Below are 15,836 nucleotides of genomic sequence, written 5' to 3'. Positions count from 1 at the left end.
CCCTGGCATGATGCAGCGCCATGCAAAATTAGTGTCGGGAATGCCAGTTACACGTGAAGATCCTAGTAGCTGCGAAACCGTAGTTCTGAAGGTCCATTTTTGCGAATCAAGCCTTTTTCGTGAAATTTATTCATTTTCGAAGGTTAAAATGCCTAATTATCAAATTCTCGTCAAGGCTCGTAATTTAATTGCATGTTTCCAGTATATATATATATATATATATATGCATACGCAAATTTGAACGTCACTTTGATTGTTCTGATTTAGTACAGTTTTCAACGTCACAAACTTACTACGGGCAACGCCGCCGTCGTTTCCTATCCGTCAGCATAGACAGACGTGATTTTTTATGGTAAAGAATTTATCGACCTTTAACGTATACAGAATTCAAGATTGTATTTAATTGGTACTCTTAAGTGAAAGTTCGGTAAGTTTGTTATATAATATGGCCAAAAGACAGATTCATATCTATATTTTGTTTGTTTGCTTGTTTGTTTGTTTGTTTTGTTTTTTTAATGGCATTTAATTTGCTATATTCCATGTTTATAACACATTGAATCCTAAAATTCAACGCATTAAAAGTGATATGCATTGAACATGTATACTACCGACAGTACATGAGTATTCAGATTCATAAACGAATGTTTATTTAATTATACTACTTACTTCTTTTTGACAGTTTCAGAAATGGCACGAACAGGGAGACAAACGAGAAGTTTCAATGTCATAAGAAGAGGTCCGTTATTGGCGGATGAATTCCACTACTCATTGGATGCTTGGCAACTATCTAAGGAAGCCATGCTAGAGACCAAGCATAAGAAACAAGGAGATTTTAGCAGAAAGGGTAAAGGATCAGTGTATGCAGAGATTGAAATAGAAAAAAAAAAAAAAACAACAAATAATTCGTCCTCCTATTCTTGGGCAATTCTTGTTCTTGTATCTTCCAAATATGTATCACGCTGTGCGATGTTTCAATTTTGATAAGTACTGCAATATTTACATTTAAACATGTAGCAGCAGAGGAAAATCATTCAAGTTTACGAAGTTTCTACTACAAGAGAAGCCAATCATCACTCATTTCCGCAGTATGACGAGAAATAGAAAACCAGCAAATAGTTAGTCCTCTTGGTCCGAAACAATTCTTGTTCTTGTATCTTCCAAATGTGTAGCAACATCATTAGCCAAAATTTATTTATCGAAATATTTTGTAATTTATCTTTACGCTGATGTAATTTTGAGAAGTATTGCTTTAATTGTATTTATACATATAACATAACGGAATCATCCAAGTTTTCTGAGTAACGCTCTCACAAGAGAAGCCAATCATCGCTCATGTCTGCATTCGATTGCATTTTTCATGAGTTCATACAATAAATTTATTTGTGTATTACGCACACCTGCGTAGGGAGTGTTCATGTCACAACTCATACGTTATGCCAGAGCTTGCCGAAACTACGCAGACTTTTTGTATCGCGCTAGAACTCTAACAAATAGGCTTCTGGAACAGGGTTATGTTGCTACAAGATTGAAGTCACCACTACAGAAGTTTTATGGTCGTCATCGTGAACTCGTGGATCGTTATGGTGTATCCATCTGCACAATGAAAACTGATTTATTCAACGGGTCATAGTTTTCCTTTCCTCGTTTGTCTACCCCGGACTATTGCAAAATCAGTCACATTTTTAATATTACAAAATGATTTTCTAATAGTGAAAAAAATGTAATTGAATATGACCAATCCATTTTCTAATACTAAAAAATAGTTTTTTAATAGTAGAAATTCAATTAAATTTTTAATATTAAAAATGATTTTTTAATATTAAAAAAGTGTTTTGTGATATAAGAAATCTAATTTGTAATATTAGAAAATGAATTTGTAATATTAAAAAATCATTTTTCACTATTAGAAATGCCCATTTTTTCCACTTTGGCTTGCCATACAGTCCGCTCAGAAATTTCAAGTGTTTTGTCATAAAAAAGTGCATATTTTTATAGTTTTCCTTTCCTCGTTTGTCTATCCCGGACTTGACTTTTTATGAGCAACTCGGCGGGTGTTTCTAGAAAAGCAGAGGACGCTTATCCTACCGGTGCAACTGGTCCATGCTCCCAGTTTTTAGTGGAGTCCGAGTTGCTCATTTGCTTTTGTTACTTTCTATGTATGATTTTAGTTACTTTATGTTCTTTGTTGTGTATGTCTGTTTTCCATTTCTGGTCTTTGTCCCTGGATTGCATTCTTTTGATTACCGCTTTAAACTTGGTTCCCTTTATTACTCTTTTATATTTCTGTTTTACTATCACCATTACTATTGAATATTTAATTTCAGCAGGAAAAGTTTCCATCGCAGGCGAAAATAAAAATGAATTTGAATCTCCAAAGAATGACTTGAGACTTGAGGTATGTACTGTTTATTATATGCAAGGAAAAATTTGCTTCCTGAGTAAGCGAGGATGTCACCGTAAAAAGTGTAGATCAATTATCCGTTACTCCTACTCCACTGAGTGGACTTTAATGAATAAAATTTCCTACAATTATCAACGATGTATTCCATATGTCTTAGCAAAATCCTTATAAACTGGACTTTTGCCTATCATGAGTAATAATCGGAAATTCTTTGCTGTCTGTAAGAACTTAAATAATTTACAAGTTTTCCTTTCAAATAGGCTGTTTAGTGAACATTGGTTTATATCATACTTCTAATTAACAATGCTTACATTCAGATTTCCCTACCAAAAGAGGGTGAAATGATCAATGATGCTATGAAACAGTTGTGTAGAGATGTAATCGTAGTCGCTGCCCATGGGGTATCGGTAGAAGATGGACGAGCAACCAGGAACATTGAATTAGCAACAGAGGACAAAAAAGGTAAGGACTAGACAACCCGCCAGGTTTAAATTTTATTTAAGATGATGAGAATACCATGAGCTAGTTTGACGCATTGAATACAATTTATCTGTTTAGGTTTCGTTCGTTTGTTTGTTTTACATTTCCAACCGTTCTAATTTTGTTTTGATTTTTAGATCCTTTACAACACCAAGAAAGAGGAGATGGCGATGCAAAGTTCCAAGACCTCCCTATGAAAGTTGAACCACCATGTAATGGGCAGAACTTAGAGGTTGGTTTACCTTATCCTGGTCATTCTTTTTTTCTTTTACTTGGTCGTACCTATTTTGATTTCTTTTGTTTCAGAACAGATTTTGTTTTTACTTTCGATTTTGCTTCAGTGTTTTATTGTGGAGTTTTGCCGTTGATACCTGTTAGTTATTATGCTTTTACTGTTTTTTTTATTTTTCTTTTGTTTTGTTTTGTTTTTGTTGTTTGTTTTGTTTTGTTTTTGTTATTTGACTCCATAAAATTACAAGATTTCATTGTTTTTGCCAGATTGGAAGTTTCGCTAACTCCGTGGAAATGTTACAAGAAAGAGCGAGAGTGATTTGTAAGGATGTTATTACAAAAGCAGTATACCAAGTATCTAAAGAAAACCTGGACAATGTACAGAATACACTGAAGTCTGCAGTTACCAAAACATTACAGACCAATGTCAAAGCTAATAGCAATGAGACATTAGAGACCATGACAAGAACTCAAGACCAACAAAAGGTTGGTTATTTGTAAAAAAAATTCACTTTTGACCGTAGACATTATAGAAAAGCAGAGGACGCTTACCCTACCGGTACACCTGGTCCATGCTCCCAGTTTTTAGTGGAGTACGATTTGCTCATTTACTTTTGTTATAGTTGTATGTGTTAATTTAGTTGTTTATTGTTCTTTATTGTGTGTGTCTGTTTTCCATGTCTGGTCTTTGTCCCTGGACTACATTCTTTTGACGCTAGAATATCTTGGTTCCCTTGATTACTCTTTCTTAAATTATGTTCAGACAAAAATAAAGGTAAATCTCAGTGAATAAAAAGTTGATATTTAGTCTTCATTTCAATGAAATTCACTAATCCAGTATTCCTAATTCGCAGCAAAAACACAACGAAGAAGAAAAGAAGATGCTTAAGAAGTTAGAAAAAGCAAAGAAAAAAGAAGAAAAGGAACTGCGAAAATATCAAGAGGAAACAGCAAAAAAATACATCAAAATGGTAAGCAAGAAATATAAAGAAAGGAACGAAATAAATGCAAAGTCTTCGAAAAAAGAAATGAAAGAGCAACAGAAAGCACTGAAAAGAGAAAAGAAAGAAAGGAAAAGAGAAGAGAGAAATCTGAAAAAAGAAAAGAATAAAATGGCCAACAAAGGTAAGATTTTTTCAAAGTTTAATATTTGAAATTAAGCAATCAGGGCAAAATCATTTCAAAGTATGTTTTGGTTCGGCACTTTTATTTCCAACTTTTCGTTGAAATTGTTGCTCATTATAACAGGGTCCAAAACGAACACAGTAAAAATGTTAAGAGGAATTTGTTTGACGAGAAAGACTGAAACTGATTTTTGTTTTCGAACCAATGACTCGTTTTTTTCCAGTAAATGACAGAAAATAAGAACAAACTTTGGATTGACCGAATTCCTTATTTGTAGGTAATCATTGTGCAGCCTTATTCGCAGGAGAGATCACCGACAAGGAGGAAAATACCACAGGGAAGGCTCCACAAGACAATGGAAAGCCAAAACTTGCATTTATTGGAAGAATCGGACAATTATTTGGATGTACCAAGGAAAGTCTCACTAAAGTCTGAGCATATACCATCACTGAAGAAACGATATTAATTTATTAACTGAAATCATCGTTCTCTGCTACTGACCCTACTATTGCGCAATATTTGAATTTGATTTTATAGATAACATATATATTATTATTTAATTTTTAGTTATTCCATTGCCTGTTTAAATCTGTACCAGTGCAAGATACGGAGGGGTTCCGGGGGTTTTGGTCCCCTTTTCGTTGGAAAATTTGGTTAATTTCATGCAAAATTTGAACAAAAACGAGCAACTAATAGCTCGGACCCCCCTTATCGAAATCTATGGACCCACCCGTGCCTGTAATTTGATACGCCAGGATTTAACCTAGCTCTGTGGTTGTATTAAGGTGCGACCTGCAAAGCACTTTATTTACAACTGCAACAATCCCATTAAATGAGTCATATTGCTTAAATACACAGAAGACAATTTTTATAGTAGAAAAACTCAACTCACTCACTTAAATGTTTGATTAATCAGTTTAACACTTTTCAAAAACCATTACCCCTCGTCTCGATCCTGCCCTGCATACAAAACAAATCATTATGATAAAATATATTACTTGTATTAGGCTCTGTATGAAGCGGGTGTAACGTGTAAGAGGACGAATGTGTTATTAGGCTTTTTATGAGGCAGGTTTAACATGTAAGAGGACGAATGTATAATGTAAGGCTGGGTACGTGGCAGATGTACCGTGAAAGAGGACGAATATTTCATTAGGTCGGGTATGAGGCAGGTATAACGTGTAATTACATCTTCAGGACAAATGTGTTATTAGGTTGTTGGGTTTGAGGCAAGTGTAATGTGTAAGAGAACGAATGTGTTATTATGTTGGGCATGAGACAAGTGTATTGTGTAAGAGGACCAATGTGTTATTAGGCTTGGTATGAGGCAGGTGTAACGTGTAAGAGGGCGAATGTGTTATTAGGCTTGGTATGAGGCAGGTGTAAGGGGAAGAATGTGTTATTAGGCTTGGTATAAGGCATGTGTAAGGGGAAGAATGTGTTATTAGACTTGGTATAAGGCATGTGTAACGTGTAAGAGGAAGAATGTGTTATTAGGCTTGGTATGAGGCCTGTGTAACGTGTAAGAGGAAGAATGTGTTATTAGGCTTGGTATAAGGCATGTGTAACGTGTAAGAGGAAGAATGTGTTATTAGGCTTGGTATGAGGCATGTGTAACGTGTAAGAGGAAGAATGTGTTATTAGACTTGGTATAAGGCATGTGTAACGTGTAAGAGGAAGAATGTGTTATTAGACTTGGTATAAGGCATGTGTAACGTGTAAGAGGAAGAATGTGTTATTAGGCTTGGTATAAGGCATGTGTAACGTGTAAGAGGAAGAAGTTGAACATTTTGATATATTTTATTTAAAATCATATTTTTGACTGTTTTGCATCAACTAGGATTTATTTATTTTCTTCATAATGTAACAAATCTTTAATGTGAACTATAAACAAATTAACTTTTGTTTTTGTTAAAGATACGATTTCGGAAACTAGTGACTTTCTCGGTATATATCACAAATTAGTGTCAGTCTCTGTAAGAATCAGGCAGTGGATATGGAAAAAAAAAATCCATATTCAACGTGTGCTCGGGACAAAAAAAGCAAGAAAGTACATTACTAGTATATATAATTTATGCCTTATATCTCCCCTTAACTACTTCTTCCGATCAGTTCCGGCAGTCCTTCTGTCGGACGATAGTTCATACAGTATACAGTGCACGCGTTGATGTTCGTTGTTTAATCGCACGAATGTTTGTGGAACAGAACTTGTTTTCCTTGTATCGCAATTCAAACGATAATAATTTTATTTCAAGAGGCAAGTGGCGGATCAAGAGTGGGTGCATGTGTTGGCAACACCTTTTTATTGGAAAATTTGTCATTTTCATGTGTAAAATTGACCAAAAAAAATTGAAAAGGTGGTGCCAGCCGAGGTTCCTCAGAAAAAAGGGGCTGCTAGAACATTATTTGCCCCCTTTTTTTCTTAGGAACCTTGGCTGGCACCTTCTTTTCAAAGTGCTTAGATCCGGCCCGGCACACACGTACAAATACACACGCGCGCACACACACACACACACGAAACAACCAACAAAAATACAGAAGTAAAATAATTTACTTTAGGTTACAGACCACCAATTCAACCAATGAGCATTTGGAACGTACGCAAAAATAGTCCTACGCAGAAATTACCCCTGTTCCTCTTAGTGCTGTGAAAAAAGTTCTCATCTTATTTTAAAAATTTAAAGAGTTTCTGAAAGGAAAAACATTTCTGTACATTTTATAGGTGCATTTTGCTTCTTGTGATGTGAAGCCTAATCTCCATAATGAATTTTTAATATACCCCTATCTTGTGAAAACACTGGGATTTCCCATGCTATTTATAGACCCTTCACTTCCGGTGACCAGTACTGCACTGCAAGTCTGCTAACCCCACATGCCATTCTGAGGATTGTGAGCTGACATATGTAGAATCATGCTGATATATAGTCATCTGCAGGTTAAAGTTAAGGTAAAGTCCAGAGAAGCCATTGAATATTGTGAAATTAGCATAGAAGCCTATGGGAAGTTGAATTAGTGGTTTTTAGCCTTAAGTAATATGAAGGTTTTGATATTAAATGTACAAAGCGGAGAATCCTGCTGTGTAAGGTAGCGTAAGTCGTGCATAAGTCATGATCGTTAAAATGCCACTCAACACACTGACAAGATCGTTCAACATATCCTACTCATCGGCTGTGAAGTGTGTTGATATGAAAGTTTTAGAAAGAGTTCATCTCATAGTACGCGAATTGGTATATGTATTCACACAAAAATAAAATGAATAACTCTCTTGGACCTTTTGGTGATCTCTGAAGGTATTTATGTTTTAAATTAGGTTTAAAGCTGATACGTTTCTCCATATACTTGTTCCTTTTTCTACATTTGTAATGGGCTTAGAATTATTCAATCCTGAGGTAATCCATGGCCGAGAAAAGACAACAAATTACCTTTTGTTTGATACAGTATGATAAATAATACGATAATATTTCGCGGATAAAACGTGCATGAATCCATATTTTGGCAAATATGTGAACTGATCGAGATTCCTCAGCATATCAATTCATGTCCAGTGTTTTAGTTAAAGAACCTGCAGATACCAATGGGTAATTGTTAAAGTTGTATTTAAAAAAAGACTACTAAATGAACAAGAAACGGAAATAAACATTAAAGAATAATTGAATTATGCAAGTAAAAACTGTCCGAAAGTGAACTTATTCAATTACTAAATGTCCGCGAAGGCTCGCATCGATTTTGTTGCTTCAATACATCTTTATTAAATTTTATGGGTGTATGTTTGTAGTATGTTGTATCGGTCAGACTTGGTACAATTTTAACGTCACACAGTTTCTACGGACAACGCCGCCGTTGTTTCCCACCCGTCGGCAAAGACCGAGTCTATTTTTACGCTAAAGAATTTAGGTTGTGTCTAGTTGTTTTCTCAACTAAAAATTTGGTAAGTTGTTGAAAAATATTATCAAGGCGTTATTTTGTCTCTTAAAATATGATCGTGTTATAATATTTTCAGTTTACTGAATCCTTAAAAGGAAATCTAAAGTATCCAATTCTACTTTATGTATACCACCAGTAGTACTTCAATGGTGAGTACTCAGAAATTCTTCATTTTGTTCCAAAATACTACTATTTATTAACTAAATTCATTGTTCTCTGCTACTGACCTAGTATTGTGCAATCAATATTTGAATTTGATTTTATATATAACATAAAGATTATTATATAATTTTTAGTTATTCCATTGCCTGTTTAAACCTGTAGCAGTGCAAGATACAGAGGGGTTCCGGGGGTTTAGCCCCCCCCCCCCCCCAACCTTTTTGTTGAAAAATTTGGTTAATTTCATGCAAAATTTGAGCAAAAATGAACAACTAATAGCTCGGATCGCCTGGTTAAAATCTCTGGACCCACCCGAGCTTGTACTTTGATACGCCATGGTTTGACCTAACTCTGTGGTTGTAATAAGGTGCGCCTTGCAAAGCATTTTATTTACAATTGCCATGATCCTATTAAATTTGAAATGAATTTTATTGCTTAAATACACAGGAGACAATTTTATATTGAAAAAAAAACTCGACTCACTCACTTAAATGTTTGTTTGTTTGTTTGTTTGTTGGGGTTTAACGTCCGAGCAGCAATATTTCAGCTATATTCAGACGATGAACATGAAATTGATGATAAAATGAAAATGAAATGATGATGAAATGAAAAAAGGGATGGGACACAAGGACAATGGGATCGACAAATTTTGATTGCCACTGGAAATAGGGAGAGGTGGGTAGGGTCGGGCAATTTAGCCTCCTGTGGCGGAGCCTTATGGTTCCTACTCCGGGAGAATACCACAGTAGGGTTCTTTAACGTGCGAGGAACGTGGCATCTTTCCCAACACGGTGCACCACTATGGTTTGCGGTCAGGTTTTCCGTATTATAGCCTGACAACCCCAGCATGTGATACGCCAGGGGTACCCCATTCAACCACCTGGGGCACACATCCCAGTTGCTCTGTGGGCAAAGCGCCCTAGCCCCCGGCTAGGGTACTGAGCACTATTTAGTCGCCTTTTACGACAAGCTTAGCGCTGCTGCAGGCCTATTCTTTTAACACCCGGACCTGCACGGGGCCTTAAATAAATGGTAAATGATAAATCAGTTTAACACTTTTCAAAAACCATTACCCCTTGTCTCAATCCTGCCCTGCATTAAAACATTATGATTGAGTATATTGTAAGACTTAGTATGAGGCGGATATAACGTTTAAGAGGGAGAATGTGTTATTAAGTTGAGTATGAGGCAGGTGTAACGTGTAAGGGGACGAATGTGTTATTAAAACTGGGTATGAGGTAGATTTAACATGTAAGAGGACGAATGTGTTATTAGGCTGGGTATGAGGCAGGTGTAACGTGTAAGAGGATTAATGTGTTATCCGGTTGGGTATGGGGCAGATGTAACGTGTAATTACATCTTGAAGACAAATGTGTTATTAGCTTGGGTATGAGGCCGAATGTGTTAATGTGGTTTGAGGCAGGTGTAGTATGTTAGAGGACGAATGTGTAATTAGATTAGGTATGAGGCAGATGTATCGTGTAAAAGGACGAATGTGTTATTAGTTGGGTATGAGACAGGTTGAACGTGTAGTTAATTACTTCTAGTGGACAAAGGTGTTACTTAAAGTATTAGGCTTGGTATGTGGCAGGCGTAATGTGTAAGAGGACAAATTTAAGTTTCAAAACGTACCACCAAACCTCTTTCAAAACTTTTAACTTCTATTCTCACAGCTGTCAAGCTGTCAAATAGGGTCTCCAGTCTTACCACAACACTTGTAACTCCCGTAGTGGTATTAAATCAGTGTGGATCCTGAAAAATTCGAAAGATCTTTTGGAAACCCTCATTTCAAGAGTATTATCACAATATAATAGCATTAAAACCTAAGATTTTTCAACACTCTATACTTCTATTCCCCATACTCAGTTAAAATCTCGACTCAAAAGCATTATACATCGTTGTTTTTAAAAAAAGATGGTACACATAGATACAAATATATAGTTCTTAGAAATTCCTCATACTTCGTAAAAATTATTCCAAATCATCTTCCAAATATTCAGAAGAAGATGTTTTCAAAATGCTGGAATTTCTTATCGACAACATATGTGTCCAATGTGGTGGACGCTTTTTTCAACAAACGACCGGCATTCCAGTGGGAACAAATTGTGCTCCTCTACTTGCTTATCCATTCCTCTACTCTTATGAGGCTGACTTTATAGGTGATCTGATCCGAAAGAAAGGTCATCTTTTAGCTAGATTTTTTAATCTCAGTTTCCGCTATATAAATGACGTTTAGGGGATTTGATACATCGCATCTACCTCAAAGAACTTGATTAAAGGATACTACAAACACTGTGAAGTCAGTCTCGTACCTTGACCTACACTTAAAGATCGATGATAAAGGAAAACTATTGACCAAGGTTCTAGCGCGATACAAAAAGCCTGCGTAGTTTCGGCAAGCTCTAGCACAACGTATGAGTTGTGATATGAACACTCCATACGCAGGTGCTGAAGGGATGTTGCCACAGATGAAAGTTGACAATTCTGAATGAAATGTCATCACGTTTGTCGTAAAGTTTGGTCAATAGTTTTCCTTTACCATCGATTTTCTAAGTGTATGTCAAGATATGAGATATTTAAAGATAATACGTCATCTATATAGCGGAAACTGAGATTGAAGGATCTAGGGAAACGATATTCTTTCTTTCTGATCAGATCAGCTATAAAGTCAGCCTCGTGAGACTGAAGGAATAGGTCAGCAAGTAAAGGAGCACAATTTGTTCCCATTGGAATGCCGCCCGTTTGTTGAAAAACACGTCCACCATACTGGACATTTTGTAAACGTCTTCCTCTGTATATTTGGAAGATGATTTGTAATTATTTTTTACAAAGTATGAGGAATCTCTACCAAGAACTATTAATATTAAAAAATGATTTTTATATCAAAGTGATTTTCTAATATTACAAATTCATTTTCTAATATTTTAAATTCAATTTGTAATATTACAAAATGTGTGATATTTTATAACATTACTAAATCAGGAATTTGTAATATTAGAAAATTAATTTTCACTATTAAACATTGTATTTCTAATATTAAAAATTTTTTTCTAATATTAAAAATATGATTTTGTAATATTAAAAATTCATTTTCTAATATTACAAAATATTGATTTTTGTCCACTTTGGCTTGCCATAAGACTGCTTCATAACAGCTTTGTTTCAACAAAATGAGACCAAATTTTCAGAAATGACCTAACCGTATTGTACTACATGTACTTTTAGTTACAGAACCTGCATATACCAATGAATAATTGTTGAAGTGATATGAAAAACCACCAAATGTACAAGAAACGAAAATAAACATTAAAGAATAATTGAATTATACAAGTAAAAACTGTTCGAAGATTAACTAGGTTCCTAGGTTCGAAACGATTTTGTTGCTACAAGACTTTTTTATGCGTTTTATGGGTGTATGTTTGTTGTACGTTGTATCGGTCAGACTTAGTACAATTTTTAACGTCACAGAGTTTCTACGGACAACGCCGCCGTCGTTTCCCACCCGTCGGCAAAGACAGACGTGTATTTTTACGCTAAAGAATTTATCAACATTTAACGTCCACAGAACACAAGGTTGTGTCTTGTTTGGTTTTCTCAAGTGCTAATTTGGTAAGTTGTTAAATAATATTGTCAAAGCGTTGTTTTATCTCTTAAAACACGTATTATTATAATATTTTCATAGTTTATTTAATCCTGAAAAGGAACTTCAAAGTATCCATGTTAACAACAGCTGAAAAAGTGGTATGCCCTGAAAATAGTTATACTACGTGTAGTACTTGTAAATCGATAATTCTTCAAATTTACTACTTACCATTCATGACAGTTTCAGAAATGGCACGGACAGGGAGACAAAGGAGAAGTTTCACTATCATAAGAAGAGGTTCGTTGTTTGCGGGTGGATTCCACTATTCATTGGATGCTTGTAAAATATCCAGAGAAGCCATGTTAGATGCCAAGCATAAGAAACAAGGAGATGTTTACAGAAAGGGTAGGTGGTTGAAGATATATAACGAATAAGAACAAAATCATAAATGTAAGTTGTATGTTTTTTTTCAGAGACAATTCTCGGACTTACCATGGTCCATTAAGTAAACTTTTAAAACCGGCCTCTGAAATTTACCTTAATTCAAATTTCACAGTGATGTTTTAATTTTGAGATATATTGACACTGGCGTGGTTGATTGCATTTGTACATGTAACAAAATGCAGTTATTCATCTTTTCTTTGTCAATAGAACGTCTCTCACAAGGTCTGCCAACCATCGCTCATTTTTGTTCGGTGGATTTCATCACGTGATTTGTATTTTATGGTTATCATTTTTGTTCAATGTTCTATTTTTTTTTCAGCAGAAAAGTTTTCCATCACAAACGAAAGGGGAAAGAAAAAAATTGAACCTCCAAAGACTGAAATGACACATGAGGTTTGTACTAGTCAGACGTCAGATTTTTTATATCAAAATATCATGAAACATGTTTCGAAATTCTAGAAGTCGGTAAAATGTAGACGGTCTAAACCATTTTTAAATTTTCGTTTTCAAAAGGGGTGTTTTTGTGTTTATTTTAAACCGCACATCAATATATCAATGCATCATTTCAGATTGTTCCACCAACAGAAGATGAAATGGTCGATGACGCTATTAAAATGTTGTGTAGAGATGTAATCGTAGTCGCTGTCCTGGAGGTAGCAGTAGAAGATGGCAGAGCAACCGAGAACATTGAAACAGCCAAAGAGGACAAAACAGGTACGATGACGGTCGATGTAACCAAGGGTAAATTAAAGTAATATAGTTCAGGATCCAAGTTCAAGATCTGGGACATTTTCTGCATTTTACTACTCTATGAATTCTATTACTTTATTAAATTGTATCTGTCACAAGCATATCCCAGAACAGAGTTAATTTAATTCAGTGAAGGCAGTTTATCTGTTTACATTTCACCATTTGTTTGGTTTTTTTTAATCAACCTATTCTTACATATATTTTTTTTTATTTTTAGATCCTTTACAACACCAAGAAAGAGAAGATGGCGATGTTATCTTCCAAGATACGGCTAAAAAAGCTGAACCGCCACGTATTGAGCAAAACTTAGAGGTTGGTTATTCATATTTAACTTTTACCTGTCTTTGCTTTATCATTTCTACTGTTTCTTTCTTTTTCTTTTCGATCTTTTTTCGTTCGTTAGTTTTAAGTAACGCGTATCCGTTTCTAATTTTTAGCACATTTTCTAATAGGTTGCCTTAACTAGAATTCAAAGCATTGGTATATCTGTTACTCATTAATGCAGTATCCAATTGTTCATAACGGTGGTGTCTGTGTGGTTGACTTCATCGTGTTATCCTTTCCCACCAGATTGGTAGCTTCATTGACTCTAAAGAGATATTGCGAGAAAGAACGAGACTGGTTTGTATGGATGCTATTTCAAAAGCGGTATCCCAAGTATCGAAAGGAAACCTGGACAAAGTACAGACTACAATGTCTTCTTTTACCAAAAAGTTACAGACCAATGTCAACAGCAATGAGACATTTGAGACCGTGACAGTAAATCAAGGCCAACAAAAGGTTGGTCCTCGGTAAAACATAAAAATATATCAGAATGATGTAGCTTTTTCAACAGTTTGAACTTCAATATCATTAATTCAATGGCAGGGGCGGATCCAGAATTTAAGTTTAGGGGGCGTTAATTGAATCAAATGCCGTGCAAAGCAAGGCAAAAAACTATTATTATGGGGTGAAACTTGTGGTGAAAATTTTTTTTCTTACAAATTTAGAGGGACACGCCAGTCCTTGGATCCGCGCCTATGTGCACCCCCTCTTCTCTATGGGAACCCCTCCTTTCAGGCGAGTTTTTTTTGCAAAATGAATCAGGAAAATTTTTTTTAGAGAAACAATTAATAAAGCGTTATGAAATTCAGTTTCGGTCGTACGTACATGGTACAACCCTGTTTAAACAAATGAATTAAACTCGACCTCCATTTCAATGAACTTTTCTCATTAGACTTTTCAAATATGCAGCAGGAAGTTAACAAAGAAGAGCAGAAAATGCTTAAAAGAATACAAAGGACAAAGAAGAAAGAAGAAAGGGAACTACGAAAATATCAAAAGCAAAAAGGTATATCAAAATGGTCAACAAGAAATATAAAGAAAGGAACGAAATAAATGCAAAGGCTTCAAGAGAAGAAATGAAAGAACAACAGAAAGCACTGAAAAGGGAAAAGAAAGAGAAGAAAAGAGAAGAGAGAGCTCTGAAAAAGGAAAAGAAGAAAAAAGACAACGGTTGGTTAAATTCATATCTTTTTCTATTTTGAAATTAATTTAAGCGAATTTAGCAAAACAATCAATATCTGTAAGCACGTTTAGGGTCGGTGCTTTTTGTAAATAACAAAAAAGGAACTAACGATTGCTTTCATTCCTAATTGTAGATAACAAAAATGACGCCATATTTGCCGATGAGGTCACCGACAAGGAGGACAATCTCACAAGAAAGGTCTCACAAGGCAATGGAAAACAAAAACTTGGATTTATCCGAAGGGTCGGACAGTTATTTAGATGTACCAGAAAAGAAACACCTCACTAAAGTCTATATGTGCTTTATGGAAAAAAAAAACAATGACGATTTAAATTCATTATAAGAACGAATGTGTTGTGCAATATTTGAATATGATTTTCAATACCAAGTCTAATAATTAAATTATATATGATTATATTTTATACTTCCTTTTTATTGTGTTTCTGTATTTTCTTTGTCATGTAAGCACCATTTATAAACTTACTTTTCAAAGAATATATTTCGTCTATTATATCTAAAACATTTTGGGTTATAATTTATTTATTATCACATTTTTAAAGAAATAACACCTCCTGACATTGTACTTTATTGTGGGATCACAGGCACTGGTGGCACGGATGGTTCTCGAGAACCATTATTTCCGTCTTGTTTTTAATTTGGTTAAAAATCTTTTTTTTTTTTGCTGGTTCACGGATTTACTTTTTATTATCAACTCTGCGGATGTTTCTAGAAAAGCAGAGTACGCTTACCCTACAGGTGCACCTGGTCCATGCTCCCAGTTTTTAGTGGGGTCCGAGTTGCTCATTTACTTTTGTTACATTGTATGCATTATTTCAGTTACTTTATGTTCTTTGTTGTATTTGTCTGTTGTCCATATCCGGTCTTTGTCCCTGGATTACATTCTTTTGATTTCCACTAGAATTTTGATTCCCTTGATTACTCTCTCACCTACATCAAAAACTAAAAAAAACTCAGATGTTAGTGCCCCAAGTGCCGAATTTTGAATACGGTAAAATGCAGATGATGTAATAATAAATCTTTTGAAATTTTAATAGTAGTTGCATATATGCGATATGGTGTTTATTTCAGGACAACTTGAGCGCACATTGTTGACTGATTTCTGAACTGAATCAAATGTTTAAGACAGTCTGATTTCTGTTCTCCACGTTCAAATTTACGTTTACTTTAAATTAAATGTTGAAATGGTTTTCAGACTACACGAATTACGTTTC

General features: G+C 35.0%; 2 protein-coding genes across 4 annotated transcripts; both read left to right on the top strand.

The window, feature by feature from the left end:
• The first annotated feature begins 226 nt into the window (after positions 1-226).
• Positions 227-4,792, top strand: LOC148612174 (uncharacterized). Of its 2 annotated transcripts, none has more exons than XM_088593383.1 (8): positions 227-427; positions 680-844; positions 2,328-2,395; positions 2,719-2,863; positions 3,019-3,113; positions 3,380-3,598; positions 3,967-4,237; positions 4,515-4,792. In XM_088593383.1, exons 2-8 carry the CDS (start codon positions 688-690, stop codon positions 4,670-4,672), a joined length of 1,113 nt encoding a protein of 370 aa, XP_088449509.1. In that variant the 5' UTR covers positions 227-427; positions 680-687; the 3' UTR covers positions 4,673-4,792. The 2 variants fall into 2 exon arrangements, with proteins under 2 accessions (XP_088449509.1, XP_088449508.1); XM_088593382.1 differs by having other exon boundaries at positions 228-427; positions 2,325-2,395.
• A 7,005-nt stretch (positions 4,793-11,797) lies between these two features.
• LOC148612173 (uncharacterized) lies at positions 11,798-14,958 on the top strand. Of its 2 annotated transcripts, none has more exons than XM_088595456.1 (8): positions 11,798-11,929; positions 12,144-12,308; positions 12,670-12,740; positions 12,917-13,061; positions 13,315-13,409; positions 13,668-13,877; positions 14,331-14,591; positions 14,738-14,958. In XM_088595456.1, the coding sequence occupies exons 2-7, from the start codon at positions 12,152-12,154 to the stop codon at positions 14,472-14,474; spliced, it is 822 nt and encodes a 273-aa protein (XP_088451582.1). In that variant the 5' UTR covers positions 11,798-11,929; positions 12,144-12,151; the 3' UTR covers positions 14,475-14,591; positions 14,738-14,958. The 2 variants fall into 2 exon arrangements, with proteins under 2 accessions (XP_088451582.1, XP_088451581.1); XM_088595455.1 differs by having other exon boundaries at positions 12,667-12,740.
• Positions 14,959-15,836: the final 878 nt, after the last annotated feature.

Source organism: Perna viridis, chromosome 7, assembly GCF_037379345.1.
Source record: "Perna viridis isolate PV_CMFRI_1.1 ecotype Kerala chromosome 7, ASM3737934v1, whole genome shotgun sequence".
NCBI classification, from domain to species: Eukaryota; Metazoa; Mollusca; class Bivalvia; order Mytilida; family Mytilidae; genus Perna; species Perna viridis.
This window is presented reverse-complemented; position numbering and strand designations above follow the sequence as displayed.

Coding starts and splice junctions, on each gene's coding strand:
- LOC148612173 (XM_088595455.1), top strand. CDS start 12,152: ATGGCACGGACAGGGAGACAAAGGAGAAGTTTCACTATCATAAGAAGA. Junction 12,741..12,916: donor AGACTGAAATGACACATGAG/GTTTGTACTAGT, acceptor GCATCATTTCAG/ATTGTTCCACCAACAGAAGA. Junction 13,062..13,314: donor AGCCAAAGAGGACAAAACAG/GTACGATGACGG, acceptor TTTTATTTTTAG/ATCCTTTACAACACCAAGAA.
- LOC148612174 (XM_088593382.1), top strand. CDS start 688: ATGGCACGAACAGGGAGACAAACGAGAAGTTTCAATGTCATAAGAAGA. Junction 845..2,324: donor AGGAGATTTTAGCAGAAAGG/GTAAAGGATCAG, acceptor ATTTAATTTCAG/CAGGAAAAGTTTCCATCGCA. Junction 2,864..3,018: donor AGCAACAGAGGACAAAAAAG/GTAAGGACTAGA, acceptor TTTGATTTTTAG/ATCCTTTACAACACCAAGAA.